The 25,414-nt window shown below is 53.8% G+C and overlaps 1 protein-coding gene across 1 annotated transcript in view; it reads right to left on the reverse strand.

The window, feature by feature from the left end:
* Positions 1-13,991: 13,991 nt before the first annotated feature.
* Positions 13,992-25,414, reverse strand: part of MMD2 (monocyte to macrophage differentiation associated 2) — a 45,707-nt gene continuing 34,284 nt past the window's right edge. Inside the window, exons 5-7 of the mRNA XM_047779111.1 lie at positions 19,075-19,176; positions 18,026-18,095; positions 13,992-14,290 (exon numbers count right to left, since the gene is read on the reverse strand). Coding sequence (XP_047635067.1) covers positions 14,087-14,290; positions 18,026-18,095; positions 19,075-19,176 — 376 coding nt within the window. The 3' untranslated portion in view covers positions 13,992-14,086. The remainder of the gene's footprint in view (positions 14,291-18,025; positions 18,096-19,074; positions 19,177-25,414) is intronic.

Below are 25,414 nucleotides of genomic sequence, written 5' to 3' on the forward strand. Positions count from 1 at the left end.
GCAACAAGGCGGGACGAGAAGAGACAGTCTGGGCCCAGGGTGATCCGGCCGCCATCCAATGGACCGAAAGGAAGCCTGGAAGGGGCGTGGCCTAGGGGAGGGGCGGAGCCAGGGGATAGGGCGGAGCGCGGCACCACCTGCCAAGCAATTAATGGGTGTGGACTTGCCCTCCAAGGCAAGGAAGGAAGGGGCCTGTGCAGGAGGGGCGGGGCTCCCCAAGCTCCTGGGCCAAGTGCTGGCCTCGGGCAAGCAGTTTCTGTCCCACCTCCCATTCCCTTGGCTTTGAAGGCCAGGAAAAAGAGGAAGCTGGGTAAGGCAAGCGCTCATCGTTAGGGGGCGGTACAGAGCTGTGACTCCGATATATGAACGTTCGAAACATGGAAAGAGGACAAGGGTGGCAGCTTCCGTTTCCCTACATTCTGTCCCCCACCCACCAGCGTCTTAAATGACAAATCAGATCGTGGCACTCTTCTGCTTAAAAGGATGCAAAACGGGGCCAGGCCAGCTCCAGGGCTCTGGCCCAACCGCCCTTCTCGGGTAACTTGTTTGAAAAGAAGCTCGTGTCCTTCGAGCTCGCTTTGGCCCCAGTCCTCGGGCTGGAGTTTCATCTTGGAGAAGGGCTGTTCACAGCTCCCTTTGTACCGCGCTGCTCATGGGCTAGACCTGGGGGATTCACGTGGCCTCGGATATAAATTCGGATCTCGGGAGTGCACCTGCTTGTTGACAGCTATTGGGGTAACAAGTTTTATGGCGCTGACCCCCGAATGTGCAGTGGAGAAAGTGGGGAGGAGGGAACAGACATTCGTAGACCACATAATGTATACCAGACCCTCTGCTGGGGGCTTCATCATCTTATCTAAAGCTCACGTCAGGGAGTTCCCCTTATGGCGTAGGCTGGCAGCTGTAGCCTGGGAACCTCCATATGCGGCAGGTGTGGCCCTAAAAAGCAAAAATAAATAAATAAAATAAAGCTCACATCAGCTCCTGTGAGGCAGATGTCATTACACCCATTTTTCAGAGGGGAAAATAGAGCCTGAGAGAGGTCAAACTGCTAGAGGTAGAGCCAAGAATTGAGCCTGGGACTCTGTGATTTTTTTTTTCTTTTTGTCTTTTTGCCATTTCTCGGGCCGCTCCCAGGGCATATGGAGGTTCCCAGGCTAGGGGTCTAATCGGTGCTGTAGCCACCGGCCTACGCCAGAGCCACAGCAACGCGGGATCCGAGCCACGTCTGCGACCTACACCACAGCTCACGGCAACGCCGGATCGTTAACCCGCTGAGCAAGGGCTGGGATCGAACCCGCAACCTCATGGTTCCTAGTCGGATTCATTAACCACTGCACCACGACGGGAACTCCGGGCTCTTTGATTACATGGTATCCTTTTCAAGACTCTCCACATCCCCCACTCCTCATTCCCCACCCCCACCAAGAGGCAAAGGTGGAGCTGGAAGGAGAGCCTGGATTTCAACCTGTTTTCCTCCCACACCACGATCCTGTCCCAAATCCTTCAGCAGGGGTTGGCCAACTACCACCTGCGGGCCAAAGCGGAGCTGTTGTTTTCGTAAATAAAGTTTTCTTGGAACACAACCCCATCCATTTGGTTACATATTGTCTAAAACTGCTTTCATGCAACAGATTTTACAGCCCCAAAGCCTAAACTATTTACTCTCTGGGCAGTTACAGAACCACGTGCAGGCCCCTGCTCTTCTAGATGTTGTGATGCCAGCTACTGCCATTCCTCCCGGGTTTCACCCTTCTCCGTCTTTGCTCAGGCCCCTCGCTCTGCCTTCGGTCCCCTTTTCCCAACTGCATGCGTCTGCTCAGGCTGCCCTAACAGAGTAACACCGACTGGGGGCCTAAACAATGGAAATTTATTTTCTCACAGTTCTGGAGGCTGAAAGTCCGAGATCAAGGAGCCAGGAGAGCTGATTTCCTCTGAGGCTTCTCATCTTGGCGTGTAGACGGCCGGCTTCTCCCTGTGTCCTCACACACCCTTTGCTGTGTGTGTGTCTGTGTCCTCATCTCCTCTTATAAGGACACCAGTCAGACCGGATTAGGGTCCACGGTAATGACCTCATTTTCATTTAATCTCTTCCTTACAGGCGCCATCTCCAAATACCGTCCCATTCTGAGATGCTGGGGGCGAGAGCGTCACCACATGGCTTTGAAGGGAACCCAGCTGAAGCTCTGGCCCCCAGCATCTCAGAAGGCTGCCACCTTCCTCTCATTAAAACCCAACCCCGCTATCATCTCCTGACCATTCTCCTGACCCAGGGGTCCTTCTCCGTCTCATAACCTGTCTTATTTAATTCATAATTTGGAGTGCCCAGTGTGGCCTTTATCACTATGTATTTGTGTATTTAACACACACTAGGATTTGAGTTCTGTGAAGGCAGGTGCCTCATCTGTCTTCTTTACTGCTTACTTGGCACAGAATAGGGGCTCCATAAATATTTGTTATACGAATACACAAAAGCATGAATGGATTTCCACCCATCTCAACCTCTCACTCCCTGCCTCAACTGGAAGCTTCTCAAGGGCATGTACTGCATCTTATTTATCTTTTATTCCTGAACCTAGCCGGTGGTCGCAAAACAACTTTTTCAACTGTGAGGTTAAATCTGTTTGTAAAACTATGGGACAAAAACAAATGTTGATATGCCCCGCTGTGGCCAGCAGAGGGCAGCAGAGACCTGAGACTCAGTGTGGAGGGGGGCCGTGGGTGACCCACCATCCCAAAGAAAAAGCATCTGGTTAAGGTCAAAGGGAAGTTCCCACCGGATGGCGGGTCTAGAGGGAAGGGAAGGTGGCAGCAGGCACAGGGAGGACGTCGGATCCTAGTCTTTCCTTCAGAGAGGGTTACAGCCCCATCCCTAGAAAGGGGGTGGTGCCAGGTGCAAAGAAATGGTTTAATGCTCAGATTCCATTCCTGACGAGCTCAGCACAACCCATAATAGCAGTGCTTCTGGTCTAGTCCCCCCCCCCTGTAGTCTCAGCCCCAAATTCTGCATTGTTATATCTCTTCCCACCTTGTATGATGAGCAACTATCAGCGGACAATTAGCACCTCCTGGCCCTGATAATACAGAGGGTGCCAGGACTTCAGAGTTGAGGAATTCGGGCAAAGCTTTATTGGGGCTCCTGCTGCAAGCAGGAGAGAAGGAAAACAAGCAACAGGTGCCCCTGCTTGCTCCCTGAGCCCAGCGGTGAGCTGGTTCCCTAAAGAGGGTGAGGATGGGGCTGGATCAGTGGGTCGGGCCAGAGGGGTGGCTTAGGGGGTCTGCCCACCCCTTATGGTGGTGTGCAGTGAGCATGTGCAGGACCTTGCGTTTGCACCCAGCCCCTCAGAAGTGACAGTTGGCTTGGGGCCTTTTTGTATCTTATGGCACATAATTGCCCCCAACTGCACATGCCTCAAGTTATATTTAGTCCCTTATAGTTTCTTTGTATTTTCAGGCTCAAGGAGGTACAGGCACCACAGCAAAGGGTCCCAGGTCCCAGCCTAGCTCAGTACCAGGTGCCAGGACTATAGAGTAACATACGGACTACCAGGACTAGAGTAACATCTGGGGTACCACAGAGTAATGTATGGAGTAACAGAACTATCAGCTGCTATAAGGGGTACCAGAGCTACAGAGTAATATACAGGATGCCAGGACCACAGAGATGTGCCATTTGCTATTACTCAGTCTGAAGAGTATATTCAGTGGTCTCCGACGTAGGTATCCCAGAGGCATTTGAGGCTGGGTATCTGTAGCTCAGGTGCGCTATTTAATTGGGAAATACAAAGTCATTAACATGGGAGTTCCCATCGTGGCTCAGCAGTTAGTGAAGCCGACTAGCATCCATGAGGTTGCGGGTTCGAGCCCTGGCCTCGATCAGTGGGTTAAGGATCTGGCGTTGCCGTGAGCTGGGGTGTAGGTCACAGACGCAGTTCTGATCCCGCGTTGCTGTGGCTGGGGTGGAGGCTGGCAGCTACAGCTCCCATTTGACCCTTCACCTGGGAAGTTCCATATGCGGTGGGTGTGGCCCTAAAAAGCAAAATAAATAAAGTCATTAACACGTAGCCAGGCAATGAAGGCAAGGACGTAAAACAAATAAATACCATTAAACTAGCTCGTGTCAAGTCACTGGACCTGTGAGTGCTGCGTCTGCTGTAAAGAGCCTTGAATCCCATTTACTCAGCTGTCAAAGATTTCAGGCTGGCTGGGACTCCAGAAATCATCTACCCCAGTGACCTAAACCATTCGTGAGCGAAGCCTCTGGAAATTCTCGTGTTCTTGGGACCCGGAATACGCTGAAATGTTATCTTTCCATTCATGTAGGAATGAGGATTCACTGGATAAACACAAAATCACACACGTGAGCCCTTGGGGCCTCAAGAAAACACACTGCTGAAGAACCAAATATGCTTGGCTGGGTCTGACATTTCTATTAATTTTTTAATTGTTCATTTGGCTTGTTATCTGCAAGCATGTTTTAAGAAGGTGCCCTTTGGTTTATGATGTATGGGTGAAAAATCATTAAGACCGAGAAAAACACCCTATGTTAACTTTTTAAAAACCTGATCATTCCCATCGTGGTGCAGTGGTTAATGAATCCGACTAGGAACCGTGAGGTTGCAGGTTCGATCCCTGGCCTTGCTCCGTGGGTTAAGGATCTGGTGTTGCCGTGAGCTGAGGTGTGGGTCGCAGACGCGGCTCGGATCCCGCGTGGCTGTGGCTCTGGCGTAGGCCGGTGGCTACAACTCCGATTAGACCCCTAGCCTGGGAACCTCCACGTGCCGCAGGAGCCGCTCAAGAAAAGGCAAAAAGACAAACAAACAAAACAGATCACTGAGAACAAGTGGCCATTTTTCCAGTATGGGGTGAAAGAGCTTGGTCCAGCTGGAGGACTTGTTTCCTAGACCCAAGGAAAGGAACGTGTGGGAGCCCCTAATTTAATCCCCCGTCTGCGCTGAGGTGGAACAGAAGCCAAGAGAGGCTAAGGGCTTTGTCCAAGATCACAGAATGTCATTAACGTCGGATTATTTCTCCCTCGTAAAATCACATTCAAAAAGATGTGCAGGAGTTCCCGTCGTGGCGCAGTGGTTAACGAATCTGACTAGGAACCATGAGGTTGCAGGTTCGGTTCCTGCCCTTGCTCAGTGGGTGAACGATCCGGCGTTGCCGTGAGCTGTGGTGTAGGTTGCAGACGCGGCTCGGATCCCGCGTTGCTGTGGCTCTGGCGTAGGCCGGTGGCTACAGCTCCGATTCGACCCCCAGCCTGGGAACCTCCATATGCCGCGGGAGCGGCCCAAGAAATAGCAACAACAACAACAACAACAACAAAAAGACAAAAGACAAAAAAAAAAAAAAAGATGTGCACACAGGACCGGCAGGGACCATTCACAGGATAATTTCTGGGAGCCGGAATCTGCGGCAGCCGGCGACTTGCAAAGACGGCCACGTCCACAGACGGCCATCAGTGTCCGTTCGGTCCCGCACGGACTCTCCTCAAGCAGGGGGGTAAGGAGGAGGTTTCCACCCCCTGCCCTTGGTCTTGGGAGGACCTCTAGGGTTTGTGCCATAACAGAACATGGCAGAAGCAATGATGCGCATTTCCAAAGCTGGGTCATAAAAGACATCCCGTCTCCAGCCTCTTTCCTGGTCTCGGGACCCGGCTGTCACGTTGCAAGGAAGCCCCGACCACATGAGGACGTCGCTCATGGGTGGGTGTGACGCGTGTCTTTCCTTCGGATGTTCTGACATCTGGGACCATCTTGACTCTGGGGAGACCGCCCCTCCCACCACAGGAGAGACGGTAAGCAGTTCCCAGAGGCAGTAAACCACTGACCTGTGAGCACGCCTTTCCTATGCAAACCAAGCCACCTGGAGACCACCCCTCCTGCCCTCCTCTCTCGGGCTCTTAGACCCCAGGCCGATATTTCCTGTCCTCATCACCCCAGGGACAAGGAGCACACAGCAAGGGACAGCCCCTCCTCCAGAGCCCACTGAAATGATTCAAACTGGCCAACAGCAAGACTGCTTATCCTGCCCCCTCCATTCCTTCTCAGGGGAACCACAATAAGGGCTCTGACCCATATTCTGCCCCCTCCTCTGCCTCCTGACCCACCCTGGTGCTTCCCCGGGTGCCCCTGCCTGGCATCAGGCCCCTCCTCTCGGGGTCTGCCGGCCTCACAAGACCCAGATGTTAATCACATCCACAATTTAAAGCAGGGCGTCTGGCCAGCCTCCCCAGGGAAGGCCACAGCCAGCTGCCAGCATCACCCACCAGACACGCGCATGAACACGCTTCAGGTGGCTCTCCCCTCCAGCTGAGGCCCCGATTCTAAATTCCTGACCGACGGAAGCCATGAGAGACACGGGTGGTTACCGTTGTTTTAAGACTCCGTATTTTAGGATAATTTATTACACAGCAATACACAGCTAATAACAGGGTTTTAACGTTACGTGTCTAAATATTCCAAGTTTCCCACAATGAACAGTGACGGCTTTTATAAAAAGATGGGACCAAGGTTATTTTGAAAAAGAAAACACTGGGCAGGCGTGAGGCATCTTGAATTTTTGCTTTATTTACGGTTTCTGTTCCACCAGAGACAATGATATTCACCAGCAGGATGCTTCTTCTGAAGTCAAATGTGTATCAAATACTGTGTTAATACAAAATGGCAATTTCACACAGAAAGGGTCCAATACCAGCAGGACAGTTTTTAAAAGGCATGCCACAAAAGCCAACCTCAAACAGTGTAGACAACCTCAGGTCTAAAAAAGTGGGTAGGACAGATCATCAGAGCTCCTGTTCTCCCGCCCCGCCCCGCAAGGCCTTAACAAGCAGCAGGAGCTGTATCTGCGCAGGTGTGGACAGATGCCTCGGGACACCTGGCGGCATAAACAGGCTTGGCAGAGGGGGTTTGTTCTACAGAGTCAGAGCTTAAAATTCAAATTGTTTACTCTTCCCAAACTGGGTCTGCTCCGTGCTGGAGTGGATTCGCTCTCTCCCTCCTGCCTTCCCAGCCCTGCCTGAACTAATGCTGACATGTCCGGGCAGGTAGCCCACCCCACGGCTCTACAAGCATCCAGCTCCAAGGCCCCCCCCCCGCCCCCCCACCGCCAGCACATGAGACTATGACCAGGACGAGGGACCCCAAACCCTGGCCTTGGATTCCTCTCAGTGGGGTCAGGGTTCTGAGTAACCAGATCCTCAGAAGCTCCTAATTTCTTTCCCCCTTAACTGTCCCCATATGGCCCCGGGGCACCTAGGCTCCCAAAGTATGGCACCCTACAGACCCCCGCCAGATGTGGCCAACAGATGCTAAGCACCTGGTAGCGACACCCCTGGCTCTCCCGGAAAGCCACCAGGAGCAGTTCCCAGAACCAAGGCTTCAGACCCACCTGTGGGTCATGACATCAGATTAGGGGTGGAAAACAGCAGCTTGAAAAATGACACAGGACAGAAGAGGGTAAGATGGGACGGAGGGAGACAGGGAGGAAACACCAGGGCCCCACACAAAGTTCTGTCTCAGGGATGGCGTTATACACAGGAATCACGGGGTAAAATGGATTTCTCATGAAGGGCATTCCAGAAGGTCTGGAAGACAGATGGAAATAAACAGAGGACAAAAAAAGAAGGAGGACAGCTGACCTGTGCCACCTGCAGCCTGACCCCACACGATGGAACCGGCAGATCCTGGGAAGAAGTCACCCTCCCAATAAGCAGGTGGAATGGGGCACCTCCCCTCCTAACGCCACGACAAGGGTAAGCATGGGTGAGAAAGCCCATGAGAGCAGTTGCTTCTCTCTGCATGGACCCATCATCCTCGAAAATATATATAATTGCCTTTCTATGGTGGGTACTGTCTGCGTGGAGGCAGGCGCCGAAGGAGATGGGCACGCCCGCGCCTCCCTCCTTTGACCTCTCCAGGTTCAGGCAACACTGGCGGGGTTCGGGAACTGACCGCCAGCTCAGGAGCAACCAGGCCCCGGAAAGCTGTTGCAGAACAGCCTTCATCTGCTGCTCCCAGAAGAGGAAGAACCACAGCCTGGACGGCGGGCCCTGCCCTGCTGGACTGCCTTGGGCAAGCCACTTAACCTCTCTGAGCAGCTTCAGTCTCCCCCTGGCCACATGCAAATCGTGATGTGCCCTCGCCAGGTTTTGCAGAGAGACGACGTGTTTTAAGGACGTGGGGGACCATGAGCACGTGTGCGTGACTGTGTGCATTTCACCTGCTCATTAGGAAGACGGGGCGGGACACAAAACCGTCCATGGCGGGGGCGGGGGGAGGCTGCAGCCCACGGATAACCCAGCTTCCAGAACATGTTAAGCTCTGATTGGCAGCCTTGGCCCATTTCCGTGGTGGGGGTGGATATTCCTACTGGAGAATCTCACACTGGCCATGGCTTACGGACTTCCAACTGCCTGAATACTTAACGACCGGTCTCCGGGGCATCAGATGCACGTCAAACACACTGGTACCCTCCCTGACTCCCCGCCTTCCACCAGCGGTTGGCACCTCAGCCGGGCGGGGGTCTGCGCCCTCCCCCCCAGCTCCCCCTCCACAACCTGCCTCCCTCTTGGGCTGCCAATCCCAATCAGACACACGCTCCCCTCAACAGCTCACGCCTCGTGCTGGGTTCCACATCTTCCAGCGGATCCAGCTGTCTGGCAGTGCCCAGGCAGCAGGTCCCTGGATGCCCAGACTCCCACACGGACAGGGACAGCGGCCCGTTGCAGGGAACGATGAGCCCAGGGACAGCAGGAAGATGGTGGCCGGGCTGGGCAGCCCAGCACGAAGCAAGTTGCACTAACCTCTCCGTGTGGCCTAAAGGAAACTCGAGAAACACGAATAAAACCTTGATGGCGGAAGGGCCCCACCACCAAGAGACCTACGTTTCTCTCCTGAGTTAAAAGAGTGATTAAATACATGGTGATACAGCCACTCAATGTAGACTTTTAAAATAATCTTGGGGAGTTCCTCGGTGGCTCAGGGGGTTAGGGATCGGGTCACAGCCACGGCGCAGGTTCAATCCCTGGCCTAGGAACTTCTGCATGCCATGGGCATGAACGCAAATAAATCAATTAAAATAAAATAATGTTCCTATTCCCCGGCGGCCAAACAGTTAAGGATGTGGCATTGTCACTGCTATGGCTCAAGTTCGATCCCTTGGCAGGTGCGGCCAAAAAATTACACAAATTATTTACTAATTAATGTTCACAAAGCATTTGAAACTATAAGGAAAAATACTCAGAAAGTTTAAAAAAATAAACGAAGATGTAAAAGTCCACGCAAGAGAAGAAAACACCAACGTTTAAAAGTGCACGTTGAGGGAGTTCCCGTCGTGGCGCAGTGGCAACGAATCCGACTAGGAACCATGAGGTTGTGGGTTCGATCCCTGGCCTCGCTCAGTGGGTTGAGGATCCGGCATTGCCATGAGCTGTGGTGTAGGTCTCAGACTCGGCTGGGCTCTGGCGTTGCTGTGGCTCTGGCATTGGCCAGCAGCTGTAGCTCCGATTTGACCCCTAGCCTGGGAACCTCCATATGCCGTGGGTGTGGCCCAAGAAAAGACAAAAAACAACAAAAACAACAAAAAAGTGCATGTTGAGTTGGGAGAACAGAAAGAGGAAGGTTAGGAATGGTTATCTGAGGTAGACTCTGCCAAATATTTTCTACCTTTCTAGCATTTTCTGAAAAAAAATTGGGGGGGGGGGCCTACATCTGCAGCATATGGAAGTTCCCGGGGCCAGGGATTGAATCCAAGTTACAGCTGCGACGTGCACCGCTAGAGTTGGATCCTTAACCCACCGAGCCACAGTGGGAACTCCCCAAATGTTTACAGTAGATGTGTGTTACTGTAATGAAAGCACCTCTAAGGAAACAGCCCCTTGCAGCCCCTTGGATACCTGCCCCCGCCCCACCTGCGGACAATGCCCAGGTCCCTCCCCGGTGGCCGCCCTGACACGTGCAGACCGTGTGTGTTTCACTGCGTCCGGGTCTCCTTCCTCCTGAGATTTCAGGGCAGAGGCAAATCTCACTACAAACCTGAGGTAGGAAACGTAGCCCGGGAGCCTCCAACGTGACTTTCCTGCATGCAGACACCAAGAGCAAAGGCCAGGGCTGTGTCCCCACGGGCCCTGTGTGCGACCTGCCTCTTCCCCTCCCTCGCCAAACCTTCGCAGCCTCGGAAGGAGGAGGCGGAGGCCAAGCTCACCGACCCCCGTTCCTTCCACACATCTGCCTGAGCGCCTACAAGGTGCTGGGTGCTCTGCCAGGCACGGGCACTGCCAAGGATCGCCGGCCAGGGGCCTGCTCTCAACATCAGGAGGGTCTCCCAGAGCCCAGCTCTCGCCCCTCCTGTGTCCCTGTCCCGCCTACGTCTCCAGGTTCGGCTAATAGCATAACTACCGCTGACGGAGCAGCACCAGTTATAAAATACAGGGAACTATTCTGGACCATCCGAGCCAGCCGTGGTTCTCAACAACCTCTGGTCTGGGCCCCCAGGGCGCCCAAGACCCTTCTGGGATTCACAAGGTCAAACTGTTTTTGTAATGATGCTACCTGATTTAATCCAGCTGGAGATCTTCTTCCTGGTACTCAAGGAATGTACCAAAGAATTAGGCAGAAATTCCTAATTTTGGGGGGGCCACGCCCATGGCACACACATGGCCATGCTGGATCCTTAACTCACTGAGCAAGGCCAGGGATCGAACCCATGTCCTCATGGGTACTCGTTGGGTTCATTACTGCTGAGCCACAGTGGGAACTCCCCGTGTGCCATTTCCCCTCGAGATGGAGAGGCAGCTCTGGTCTATGATCAGCTGCTGGCCCTACGCACGGCCCCAGACAAGCTCTGAGCTGAGACTTTCAGGGACACGCTGCCAGCTAGCAGCGAGGCCTCCACCCGCAAGCACGCCTGCTGTGGCTGGTGCTGGCCGTGGCCAAGGGACTAAGCAGGTGGCCCAGGCCTGGCCACCAGCATGGCCGTGCAGCGGGAGCTGTGCTGCTGAAATGTGAGCCCCACCTCACCCCCTCTGCCTTCATCTCCAACCTTTGCAGCAGCTCCCACCCCCCCACCCTTCCCTGGCAGTGCCCACCCACCAGTCGCTGAAGCACCTGGAATGTCAAACAGGCCAATCTGCTACCAACCGCTGCCCTGGCTCCTTGGGGCCTAACAGCCACCTTGCTAGACTGTTCTGGCCTATGGTGGCCTCAAGGATGGACAGAAGAGGAAGCTGGCTGGCACCTGAATTGCCAGTGCCATGCCCTCCCACCCCACATGCCCAGTGCACAGCCGAGGATGCTCTTGGGACAGGGCCTTAACTACGAAGGGACTGGCCTACGGAGCATCTCCTTTCCTGCAATGTTTGCGACATACCTGGAGGTGGTCCAGGGTCTGGGTTTGGGTAAAATGGAATTCCCGGGAAATTTACTTTCAGAATGACGCTGGGGAAGAGAACTCATGGGAAGCAGATCCTGAACTGGAGCGAGGGGAGAGTGTGGTCAAGGCTGCACAGAACACCCTCTTATGTCCTCACCAGCCCGTCCACAGGCAGAAATTCCACCATTAGTGATTCATTCCTTTGGGCAGCACAGGCTTTGGGACACCCCTCATTATCATTATCAGGGGTTGCTTTCCAACTAAGGGAGCTAATTAGGACACCAGGCCAGGTGTTTTCCATTCATTATCCTGCTGAATCTTCCAGCAACTGTGCAAGGTGTAGCCTTACTATACCCAGCTTACAGCAGAGGACACTGAGGCACAGAGAGGTTAAGGAACTGGCCCAAGCCCTCACAATGGGGGGCGCTGGAATTGGTCCCAAGTCTATCAAGACACAGTCCCTCCCTCTGGGAGCTCCCGGGTTGGGCGGCAGGGCTAAGTACCAGGGTGAAGAAGAACAGGGCTCTGAGCACCGCGCAGACCAGCACAGGGCTTGTTGGGAAGCCGAGTGGGGAGCCCCTATGTCAGAGGAAGGTCAGAAGTTCCTCAGTGCTAATGCCTGAGTGGGGCTTTGACGGATGTGTAGGAGTTGGATGGATGGGGGATGAGGTCCCCATCAGAGGAACTGGCACCTCAAAAGGTGAAGGGGATGAAGGGGCGGGCTGTCTACGGGGAAATATAAGACCAAAAACCCCGAAGGAGGAGCACCGGAGACGCAGGTATCAGAGGGAGTGCTGGGCAGGGCTAGGGGACCAGTAAAGAAAGTTCCAGATCAGAGTCCCAAGCACCTGGCTTTGGTCCCCACCAACCCCTTGATGACACGACTGTCATCTCGTCCTGCCGTGGTGCCATGCTTTGGGAGTTTTCCTAAACAGCATCCCAGAATCCCTGCAACCCCACCCCCGCCTCAGGCCCAGGCTGGGTCACAAAGCCGCTGCCCCCAACCAGGGGCAAGCCCCTCCCCCCCCCCCCCACCCCCGCCCACCCGCAGCCTGTCCTCTCCTGCCGAGCTTCCCCTTCCGCCCCCCCCCCCCCCCGTCTCCAACCCTGACCCCAGCTGATGGGAAATACTTGGTGAGCCTGCAGAACAGAGGCAGCTTCCGGGCCTGGGAGTGCCAGTGAAGACAGCAACAGGGACACACACACACACACACACACACACACACACACACACACACACACACACACACACACACACACACACACACACACACACACACACACACACACACACACACACACACACACACACACACACACACACACACACACACAGGCAAGAGGATGCAACATCCCCAAGGCACCTCCCAGAACCCACCTGTCTGAGGAATGTGTCAGATGATTCAATACCGGCGTGGACATGGGGCTCCAGATACCGGAGCCCCGAAATACCCTGGAATGTTCTGGAAGTAAGCATAAGGCATCTTGTCGTTGCCCACTTGACTCTGGTTGGGAGTTACAGAATGAAACCTGTCTCGCTTGAGACAGATTCCGATCCAGAGAGTCTGAGATTCCGGCTCAGACCCTGGAGCTGGGCCTGGATCCCTCCCCAGGAAAGGCCAAGCGCCAGGTTCAGGGCACCGGCCCAGCCCCGGGAAGGGGCCGAGAACAGGCCCCTGGAAGCCTCGTGTTTGGGCTACTGGGGCACCCCGGAGACTGCGCAGATCAGATTAGCCAAGGCCCTCCCTCCAAGGGCCACTGATTGGCGTCCAGCAGGACTCCGAATGTTGGCATCACACACCCTACATCTGGAGCAGGCAAGCCAGCTCCTGGGATCTGCTCGGCCCCCTCCCCACAAGGGGTGGCTCTTAATTTCTCTGGATTCTTCGGCATAAGAAAGGGCCTCGTAAAGCCTTTCCCATGCCCATGCTCACTCCTCTGCACCAAGAACCATCCACAGGGGAGCAGGACAACGGGGCTGCTCTGGGCGCACCAACCCCACTGACGCAAAGTGCCCACTCAAGGAGACACACATGCTCCCCAACGTGGGGATACTGCACTGGTCTGGCCACGACCCCCTGCAGGGCACAGCAGGCAAGGCCAAGAGGTGCCATCACGAGTGCCGAGTTTGATGGGTAGTGGCTGCCCAGAGCAGCCTTGGGAGGAAGTCTGATACCGTCGCACAAGGCAGTTGATTGGTGATGTCTGCCCGGGATCGGACTATTCACCAGCCCTGATCTACAATCCAGGTGACTTTCCCTGAGCAGGGAACAATGCCCCAGCCAGGACTTTGGTAGCAAAGAAGGAGGCCCCGGCCACCCAGGTATAAATAAACCCACCAGACTCCCTGATAGGTTTCTCAGGACCTTAAGAAATACATCTTGGTCCACCACTCCTCACTATGCGAGGACAACGTCTGCCCCCTTTCTGACATGTTAACGCTGGTCGTATTAGGAATACTTGCCTAGAACAGAAACACATTACAGGGTTAATTTCTCCTCTGTAAAAACGACTACACGCTTTTTTTTTTTTTCTCACCTAGGACCCAAGGGATGGTCTGGCTGTCACCAGAAATAACCTTGGACCCAGCAAAGATGCTACCCGCGGGAGGGCAGACGGGCCTGGGCGCTGTGCTCTGGGCTCAGGATTGCAGAAACACTTCCCGTGATGCTCTGCTCCAAAAGCCTACATGTCCCGTGCAGTCTGGGCCACCTCACTTGGACACCTTGGCCTGCAGGGTGCTGGGCAGATACAGGTACCTCCAGATGGCATAGTAGTGGGTACCGGCACCAAATGCCACAAAGAGATGCCAGATGGCGTGGGCAAAAGGGATCCTCCCGTCACTCTTGAAGAACACCATGCCCAAGCAGTAGAAGACCCCTCCGGTCACCAGCTCCCAGATGCCCTCAGTGTTGGGCTGTCGGCAAGGACAAGGGTGAGCACAGGTCAGACGAGCAGCAAGCAAGACCAAGATCACCCAGCCACATCCCCAGCACCAAAGACGAAAAAACCAGCGGATAGGGACGCAGTCCAGAATCCCAGGTGGGGGTGTTACCAGACAGGGACGCCGTCGATTCTCCCGGAATTCATTCTCACATGGAATGCCTTTCTATCAAAAATCTCAAAGACTAGTTGAGAGCTTTTTATCTTTTCTGAGAAGCAACACATCTGGGTATGTCCCAAAAGGAGTGAAAGCAGTGACTCCAACAGATCCTTCTACATCCAAGTTCACAGCAGCCTTATTCACAACAGCACAAAGCGGGAAGCAACCCAAGTGTCCATCAACAGAAGGATGAGGAGCAAAAGGTTATTCATGTTATTTTATACAATGGAATATTATGCAGCCCGGAAAAAGGAAGGCACCTCTGACACGTGTTACAACAATGGATGAACCTCAAGGACATTACACGAAGCAAAATCAGCCAGACACAAAAGGACAGATCCCCTAGGGTTCCACTTATATGAGGTCACTGGAGGAGTCAAATTCATAGTCAGAAAGCAGAACGGTGGTTCCCAGGGGCTAGGAAGTTAGTGTTTAATGAACGCAGTCGCTCAGTTTGGGAAGATGAGGGAGATCTGTGGATGGATGGTGGTGATGGTTGCACAACGAGGTGGAGGTGCGGCACGCCCCTGAATTATCCACTTAAAAACGGTTAAAATCATAAATTGTATGTACATGTTATCACAATTTTTAAAGAGGAATGCATATCCATGGTGAAAAGTTTTTAGAGAAAAACAAAGTAACAAAAAGAAATTGGTAGTCACAACCCCACTATAGTCACAGAGGCTCAGGCAGAACGGGAGGGACCAGGGATTAAGAAGAGCCCCGCCAGGAAATTCCCATCGTGGCGCAGTGGAAACGAATCCAACTAGAAACCATGGGGTTGCAGGTTCGATCCCTGGCCTCGCTCAGTGGATGAAAGATCCGGTGTTGCCATGAGCTGCGGCTTCACCAAGTAATTAGCTCCTCCGCACATGTACATGAATATGAAACGCTTATTATATTCCGTGCGTTCCGTTGTTGGTGGCAAGCAGTGACAGTACGCTTCCCGAAGTGTCTATACCTGCCCAGTGTACAATACGTACTTCATATTCGGGTGTGTGTGCAGAAGACCTCAATCCTTTAGATAAGGGGGTCACACCATCCCTGCCGTCCCGTCCCGTCCCTCTCTACAATGGGGGTCTCATGGAGATGCTCGACACCCCCACAGGAAGCTCCACCTCGGGCTCTTGAACGGCTGGGGAGTCGTGCATCGTACGTCCAGACCATCCTGAAGCCAGTCCTCAAGAGGTGACACCTGAACATTACGGACATTTTATAGGGATGCTTCTCAGCCCTCACGATGTGCCAGGCCACACACCAAGGGCGTGAGGTGAGTCATCTAAAGCCATCTTCACAGCGACTTCATGGGGCAGGTGGGGCCCCACGGGACAGACGTGGACACACGCCCAGGACGTCGTGCCACACGCAAAAAGCGAGTGGTGGTACAGTACGTACAGTGTGAGCCCATTTTTGTAAACAAAACCCAAACAAGTCACTACGTCTGCACAGCCACATAGACTTGCCTGTAACTAAAAAATGGAAAAGATACACAAAGAACCACTAAGGGTGGATGCAGCTGGGGAATCACCGTGGGGGGAGGGTAAAAAGGAGACTTCGGCCCTTTTATGCATTTTCAGATAGGACCTTTTTTTTTTTTTGCAGTGAGTATTTATTTATTTTGGCTTTTTAGGGCCACACCCGCAGCATATGGAGGGTCTCAGTCTAGGGGTGGAATTGGAGCTGCAGCTGCCAGCCCACCCCACAGCCACAGCCAAGCAACTCGGGATCCGAGCACCACAGCTCACGACAACGCCAGATCCTTAACCCACTGAGCGAGGCCAGGGATCGAACCTGCATCCTGAAAAGACTAAATAAATAAATTAAATATTCTCAACTTTAAAATAAAGTGCGATTCATAGATAAGAAATTAATTTAGACAAGACCAATGCCTCAAATATACATAATTTAACTGTAATGTCATTTAAATTTTAAAGGACAAGTTATTTATTGATCTTTTCAGTCAATTTTAATTTGGGGGAAAAATAGTTTTTTTCAGCCACGCCCACAGCATATAGAAGCTCGTCTTGCCAGGGACTGAACCCATGGCACAGTAGCAACCAGTCACTGCAGTGACAACGCCAGATCCTGAACCCACTGCACCACAGGGAACGCCTGTCCTTTTTATAATAATTGTATTAGATGTGATTGACGTATCATAAAATTCACCCTTTTCCAAGTTCACAATTCAGTGGCCTTTTTTTGTCTTTTTAGGGCCGCACCTGTGGCATAGGGAGGTTCCCAGGTTAGGGGTCAAATTGGAGTTGTAGCTGCCAGCCTACACCACAGCCACAGCAACGCCAGATCCTTAACCCACTGAGCGAGGCCAGGAATCGAACCCATGTCCTCATGTATACTAATCGGGTTAGTTAACCACTGAGCCACAACAGGAACTCCTGACTCAGTGGCTTCTTGACTACATAAATGTTTAACATCTGGCAACAATAATCACTTAAAAGTAAAACACTGTGATGTGGCCAAGAGAGGTACCAATAGGCGGAGGTGACTGTGCCCATTTGACAGACAGGACAACTGAGGCTCGGAGACGAGAGGGGTCCATGAGTGGCCGCACAGTTGCTTCCCTTCCTGGGCCCTCGGGCTTCTCCTGGCAGGACAAGGCAGCGCAGCCCAAAGACCCCAGTCCCCAGAGTTCCCATTGTGGCTCAGCGGAAGCAAATCTGACTAGTATCCATGAGGTTGCAGGTTCGATCCCTGACCTCGCTCAGTGGGTTATGGATCCAGCATTGCTGTGAGCTATGGTGTGGGTCACCATCCAGCCATAGGTAGATCCCACGTTGCTGTGGCTGTGGTGGAGGCCGGCAGCTGTAGCTGCTATTGAGCCCTAGCCTGGGAACCTCCATATGCCACAGGTGCAGCCTTAAAAAGCAAAACAACCAAAAACCCACATACAGAAAACACACACACACACAAACCCAGTCCTCCCAGTCAGAGGTTACGGGGATCCCAGCTCAGCCCCCTGGGGCTGTGTCCTTGGCATGGTGACCTCCCCTCTCAGAGCCTGGGTGTCCTCGTGCGTGAAACAGAGGTGGTCACATCCCTCTCCAAGGATGCCTGGGACGGGGGAGTGAGGCCCAGCAAGGAGGCTTCCTGCACATCGGAGGGCTCAGGACGTGCAGTAAAAGGATCGACCTTCACGTGCCAAGAAGCAGCGGAGGCCGCGGAGAGGGTGCCAGAAACCTCAGCCTCGGCTCTGCCTCCATCACCGCCTCCACTGTCATCACAGATTTAATTGTGATCGGGTACGTCCACAGGTGTGTATCATTTAATCCCTGAACGGTCAGGAAACCTGGAGCCCAGGGGGGGACTGACGAACTCCCCGGAGGCAAAGCAGGGAGAGCAGGTGTCGTGGAACTGGGGGGCCGAGCCCTGGGGTTCCCTGCACATTCTCCTGCCTCCGTAGGCAGGTCTCACTGACCCCAGGTCTCAGTGCCCCCCGTCTTCCAGAGGACAAGGCTCAACCTGACCATCTCTAGAGCCACTCTGGGTCCCCGCCAGCCAGATGGGAGCCCCACGCCGGGTGGGGGCACTTACCATGGAAAGGATGACCAGGGCGGGGAAGAAGCCCATGACGACATAGCAGAGCAGCTCCACAAGCTTGTACCTGCCGGGAAGACGGGCCGTCTTGGCCTCAGGACGGCCTCCCCCACTGCCTGCCCCCCCCCCACCATGAGGATCAGCTCCCCAATCTGGGTAGGAAGGGGCACCCTGAACGGAAGAGTAAGAGAAAGGGACTTCGTCCTCTGCCCAGCACACCCGGGCTCAGATTTCATCCAGCTACACCCAGCAGGTGCTGGCGACCTTGGGTGGCTGTGGGCGGTGTCTTTCCCTCTCTGAGACTCAGTTTCCGCATCCATGAAATGACATGGAGTATTGCAAACCCTGGGTATAGCCTGCCTATAGGTGGTTCCCATGCCCAACCCAGGGCAGACATTACTATTCAATCCCTGCACCTTTTCCCACAAGGCCTAAGCAGCCACTCTCCATCCACCGAGCGGCTGTACCAGTTGACATCTGTTTGCTACTCCGGGTGATTCCAGGAGTCTGTTACTCCCTTTGGCTCCTCTAGCTCAGTTTCTTTCCCCACTTCATTATTCACATCCTATCAGCAGGACGGAAGTGGGTAGGGAGCCCCCAGTGTGTCTCTCCCTTATCTGCTAACACAGCTCAGGGAAGGCAGGTAACACGTGACACAGGAACCTATAACGTATTTGGGGGTGGGGGGGCTGCCCCTTGGCCTACAGAGTTCCTGGACCAGGGATCAGATCCGAGACACAGTTGCGACCCAGGCCACGGCTGTCACCATGCTGGATCCTTAACCCACGGTGCTGGGCTGGGGCTCGAACATGCATGCCAGCACTCCAGAGACACACCAATCCCCTTGCGCCACAGCAACGTTGCATCCGTTCCATTATAGGAACCCCTATAACGTCTTTTTAAAATTCTTCAGACTGCGGACCTGGTGGCTGTCTGTGGATCTGAACCCTGGGATGCCAGGCAGCTCTGGGACCCGTGCTTCTGGAGTCATCCAGGGGTCTCACCTGGCCACTGGAGACCCCCCTGCCCCCCGGACCCTGGCTTACCGCTCATGGAAGAAGAAGACATAGACGGTGCCGACAGAGGCCATGATCCAGACCAGCCATCGCATGTGGGAGGCCCAGGGGCCCAGCTCACGGAGGTTCAGCCTGGGGAGGACAGCCAAGCGCACCGCCTGAGGAAGGCACAGGGACCTAGCCCGCCACGGCCAGCCCGGTGCAGCAGCACTGACCCCAGAGAAGCCCTGTGCCCTATGGCTCCACAGGAGGACACGTGGAAAGACAGAAAAACTGAAACAACACGCTGTTATCAGAGCAAAATTAGCAAAACCGATCATGTGAAAGCATGAAGGAAGAGGGCTTCCCAAACCAGCAGGAATATAAACGAGCAAAGCCTGTTCGGAGGATCCGCCCGGGCACTCCAGGTCCAGGGGCTAAAGCCACAGACACGCTGTTGTGTGAGAACACGGACCAAGGCACAGAAAAGGACATTCTTCCCAGCATCAGGGCCAGGAGGACAAGCCTGAAAAACCACTCAAATTGTTCACCAAAAAGGGAAGAGAACCTAAGGCCGCTCTTGCCTCTCGGCTCCACATTCACCCTTTTTGCCTGCTGGGCGGTCATGGAGCTGAGCCCCCGGGGAATTTCTTCCTTTGCAGCTAGTGCAGCATTAAGTTTGTCAGTAGAGGGCGACAGAGAGACGCTGCAGAAGGCAAGGCTCTTCCTTGCAGGTTCCCGTGACTTTCCCCAAGTTCCTGGAAAGTAGGGTTTTCTCTCCCTGCTCAGCCAAGGCAGTGTCTCCAGGGCCACGTGCCTACAGCACCCAGCTTCTTCCAGCATTTGGCCTCTGCGTGTTTTCTCCAGCTGTTGGCTTAGGTAACAGCAGCCCAGCCAGGGGCCCTGGACAGTGCAAGTCTGTTCCCTAGGCCGGGCGGCTGCTCCTGCATCCTCTCTTCAGCTCCCCACACATGCATTCCCGTCCAGCAAGCTGACAGCCTTCAGCCTGTGCAGCTGTTTGCACAACCAAAGTGCACAGAAATGCTCTAGATTCCCACAGAGGGGGACTGTGGTTCCAGCAGCACCCAGCGACCTGCAGCTTCCCTGGCACAGACCGAGCCTGGCACCTCTCCCCGGGGCCCCCAGACAGCTGACTTCCAGCGAGGCACACGTGGAAACTTCGTTACCATCCAGTACACCAAGGCCGTGCCCATTCCGATAAGGTGGACTCACAGCCTTGGATGGAAGAGGGAGCTGGCAGTAGCTGCCCCTTAAATCTGCCCCTGCTGGACGCCCTAGAATTGCCTTGAACTCTCATTAGTCAATTCTCTGTAAATTCAATCCCCCATGAATAACCCTTTATATTAAAATTTCCACATTCTGGCCATTGTATGGCTTCCTTCTCCAGACTATACCCTGACTAATACTTTGGGATACTAACCCTAACCCTAACCCTAATACTAACCCTAACCCTAACCCTAACCAATACTAATCCTATGGGATATTCACAAAAGTCTGGGAAATATGAGGACAATCTATTTGGACCAAAATAGACATTTCCTGGGGGAGGAGGGCAGGACTGAGACAAAGACAACCTGACCAGGAGTTCCTTTATGGTTCTGTGGGTTATGAACCCGACTAGTACCCATGAGGATGAGGGTTTGATCCCTGGCCTTGCTCATTGGGTTAAGGATCCCGCGTTGTCACAAGCTGGGACACAGGTCACAGATGTGGCTTGGACCCGGTGTGGCTGGGGCTGGGGCTGGGGCTGTGGCCGGCAGCTGCAGCTCCGATTCAACCCCTAGCCCTGGAACTTCCAGATGCCACAGGTGAGGCCCTAAGAAAGAAGGGAAAAAATGGGCCAATGGATATACGCCCGAGTTTAAGATGGGACAGAGGACATGGCAGGGGAACGGATGAAAGAAAGGGACAAAGGGTGAGAGTCAACTTATATGCAGCACTTTTTATGAAAAGTATTACCTTTCATTTTAACTTGACTTTAACAGAAGAAAGTGAAACCAAAAAACTTCTTGCTGGAGCTCCTGTTGTGGCACAGTGGTTAATGAATCTGACCAGGAACCATGAGGTTGTGGGTTCGATCCCTGGCCTTGCTCAGTGGGTTAAGGATCCAGCGTTGCCGTGAGCTGTGGTGTAGGTTGCAGACGCAGCTCGGATCCCGCGTTGCTGTGGCTCTGGCGTAGGCCGGTGGCTACAGCTCCTATTGGACCCCTAGCCTGGGAACCTCCATATGCCGTGGGTGTGGCCCAAGAAATGGCAAAAAGAGAAAAAACAAACAAACAAAAACTTCTCGCTAAACTTCAAATACTTCTTCATCACAAAACTCACTTTTGATTCTATAGGTAAATGATGAAAAGGATAAGGAAGCTGATTTATCTATATGTGCACGTATACATATGGGAACATAAATATATTTATATAAACACATAAATCAACTTCCTTACCCTTCCGTCCTCGCTCTGAAAGACAGAACACCGGCCCGCTCTCACATCCCCCCCAAACAGCCCTATTTTTCTCAGAGATACTCTTAGTTCTGCATCTTCAAGGCTGGCATAGTCACATTCTATTCCATAGCCATAAGTCACGCAACAGTTTAATAATGGCTTTTCTTTTTTTGTGTCTTTTTGTCTTTTTAGGGCCGCACCCGTGCCATATGGAAGTTCCCAGGCTAGGGGTTCAATCAGAGCTATCGCCACCAGCCTCCACCACAGCCACAGCCATGAAGGACCGGAGCCACATCTGCGACCTACCCCACAGCTCACGGCAACGCTGGATCCTTAACCCACGGAGCGGGGCCAGGGATCAAACCTGCGTCCTCATGGATGCTACTCGGGTTCTCATGGGTACAGGAGTCTCTGCTTGTTGTCTATGTGAGAACGGTTGCCTGTCTTGACGTCCGCATGTAACCTCACCAGAGCTGATTCCAAGGTCCCCGTTTGGAAAACGGTAGAAGATCTCCAGGTGTGCTGGCATTGCTGTGCTGTGTCCACATCTGGAAGCCCACGCAAACGTCCCCCTTTGTAAGAGAGTTGTTTTTTTCAGCCTCAATGTCTGAAGAATTTATCTGTCTTCCATTTCTATTTGCTTCTAATTGCTTTAATTTGGGACTTTAAAAATAAAAGTTGGTGTTCCCACTGTGATGCAGCAGGCTAAGCATTGGATGTTGACTCTGCAGCGGTTCAGGTCACTGCAGAGGCACAGGTTGGATCCCCGGCCCAGTGCAGTGGGTTAAGGATCAAGTGTTGCCATAGCTGCAGCTTGGATTTGATCCCTGGTCCAGGAACTTCCACATGCCATGGGTGCAGCCATTTAAAAAAAAAAAAAAAAAAAGGGACTTCTCCCTGATTATCTTGTCTTTTGCCCATGTCAGTATTCAATTTGCAGTCATTTTTATACTGTTCCTTGCTGAGTGTATTAACTAAAGCATGGCTGTGGTTGGTCCCTAAAGTGTGCAATATGTCCCCATGTCCACTTGTGTGTGTTGTTTTATCATCCTGCCTTTGTGCGCTTGTTTAGTTATCTTCATTTTCTTTCTCTTTCTCTCTCTCTCTCTTTCTTTCCTTTTTTTTTGGCGGCACGTGCAGCATGCAGAAATCCCCAGGCCAGGGATCGACCCTGTGCCACAGTAGTGACCCGAGCCACAGGTCCTTCACCCGCTAGGCCACCAGGGAACTCCTACCTTCCTTTTCCTGCTATGTGGGCTGGAAGTCACGGCAGGTCAGCAGGGCCGGTGGTCAGAAGAAAAGCTGGAACACAAACTCGAGGAGCACGAGGACAACAGGAGCTGTATCAGCCCCTCAGTCCAACCTCGATGACGCAGGCAACCTGCACAAGAAGCTGGGAGGCTGCAGCGTGAAGCTGCACGTGCGCTTGTCCCAAGATGCAAAGAAGCTGAAGGCGATCCCAGGCCATCAGGGACAGTGGGTGTGAGGCGCAGCTCCTCGTCCTGCCACCAGGGGGCGCTGTTGCGCTTCCACCTCCTGCCTGGACTGCACAGGGCACAGAACCCTAGACCACGTGGGTCCAGTTTAATGAACACAGTTCAAGGCGCTGCGGCCAGATGTGACCCGGTGCTGGCCCCGCTGCTCGTCTCGTCTCGCACTTTTCCCATGGAGCCTCCTCCAGTCAGTAGAGAGCAGGGTGCCCGCCACAGGCGTGGGTTACCCACCAGAATCTCCATTCCCAGGGTGGCTTCTGACGGGGCAGGGGGGAGCATCTCATGTAACTGCTCCAGAACCTTCTGGCTCTCCAATCATGGCACTGGGCTGTGTCTTCTTCCTTACTCAGCAGTGGACAGTGATGGTTCGTCTGTCCTCCTCAGTATGTATAACTCCATTGTGTTTTTCTTTCTTTTTTTTGTGTATGTCTTTTAGGGCGACGCCCGCAGCATATGGAGGTTCCCAGGCTGGGGGTCTAATCGGAGCTGTAGCTGCCGGCCTACGCCACAGCCACAGCAACGCGGGATCCGAGCCATATCTGCGACCTACACCACAGCTCATGGCAATGCTGGATCCTCAACCCACGGAGCAAGGGCAGGGATCGAACCCACAACCTCATGGTTCCTAGTCGGATTCGTTAACCACTGAGCCACGACGGGAACTCCCTTTTACGCCCTTTCTTTACGTCAAGATTTACACTGGACTCTTGTACGTACGTTCAATTTACCAAAAACGAAAATAAAAACCAAAAAAGGTTTGTTTTTTTTTTTTCTGATTGAGGCAGGGATGGGGGACCCCAGAGTCATTCACGCCTCTACTCCCTCAGAGGATCTCTGGGAACCTCAGGGCTCTGCAGAAGACAGCTTGAAAACCAGAGCAATGAAAGAAAAATACCCACAGAATAATCCTCCACCCCCTTAGCCCATGCCCCCTCTCACCACCCACCTGTGCCCAGGCATCTAGGCAGGAGACCCACCACCAAGCCCCTCCGCCCCCGACTCTCTCTCTCCACCTCGACCTCCAAGCCACTCCCAAGTTCTGCCGCATCTTCCTTCTCCAGAGCTTGCCAACTGGGACACAATCCCCCCATCTTGGCACCTGTCCCCCTTCTTCATGGCAGTGACCGCAGCTGTGGTTCATTTCCTGTGTCAGGACCAGGACAGCACCCGCCTGCAATCCCCATGAGGCCACAGGACCCGTAAGGAGAGAGGACCTTCGTCTTTGTTTATAGCTGTGTCCTTAGACACACATGGGACACACAGAGCCGGAGCCCAGGCAGTCACAGGCGGGGATAAAGAACAGAAACCTGGGCACCGAATCAGCCCAGACGGGGGCCGTCAGACGGTCGTTGCAGAAACCTAAGTTTCAGAGAGTTTCTGCAGCTGAGCACAAAAGCTAGCTTGACCCTAACTGACAACATCCGAAAAGAATCCCGAGGTTCCCCTGGGGGTGCCTGGGGGGCGCTGGGGCGGTGGGGAGGCAGCTGCGTGGACAGAGCGCCCTCTGCTGGCTTCGGGCTTCTCTCTCCTGCACGGAGCATCTCCAGCGGCTCCCACCTACCCACGCAAGCGGCAACCCCTCCCCCAGGACCAACACTTCTCTTGGGGTCTTCAGACACCTGCCCACCTGGCATCTGGCAGCCAGCAGCGTCTCAGTTTGCAGGACAGAAGCACACGCCCTCTTTCCGCAAAGCCCAGCTGGGCACAGGGCTACATCTGACGATGTCCACAGCTGGCAGCAGCAGGGCTGACATCCCAAAACGCTCGAGTCACTGATTTCCTGGGGAGAGCATCCCCCCCTCCACATCCCTTCCCCCACCTCCCCTCATTCAGTTTCCATAAATATCTCTTCCATCCATCCGTCCACTACGCGGGGAACCAGCCAGCACCAGCTCTCTCCCCGGTCCTTGCACCAGCCTCCTCTTACCTCCCTGCTCCCAAGGCATCACCCAAACTAAAACCACATCAACATCCTGCTTCAAACTTCCGTCCACTCCTCCAGGTAGACCCACAGCTCCCTCTGTACCCGGTTCGCGTCCACACCTACACGAGACAGCCCAAGGGACCGCGGAGGCATCATCGCCCCAAAGCTGAAACCTCGCAAACACCCATCACAGGAGGTGGGGACCAGTGGTTTATCCGCCCACAACGCCGTCCGGCAAGGGGACTGGACAATGACGTGTCCTACGACTGTGACTCCACGACCATCACCACGTTACAAGGCACGAAGGAAGCAGGATCCGAAAGAACGGAAATAAAAATTCAGCCAAAACGACCCTATGGTGGCAGGTGGCAGCACTGGGGTTATCCTGGGGGGGCAGGGGCAAGTGCAGAGGGGCTGGACACGCTCTGTTTTTGCACCTGGGCACTCGCCGCAGTGTGGGAACTTGCTGGGAGGCACATTTATGACGGCATATCCCCCAGGCACAGTACATA

The sequence above is a fragment of the Phacochoerus africanus genome, chromosome 5, assembly GCF_016906955.1.
Source record: "Phacochoerus africanus isolate WHEZ1 chromosome 5, ROS_Pafr_v1, whole genome shotgun sequence".
Classification (NCBI taxonomy): domain Eukaryota; kingdom Metazoa; phylum Chordata; class Mammalia; order Artiodactyla; family Suidae; genus Phacochoerus; species Phacochoerus africanus.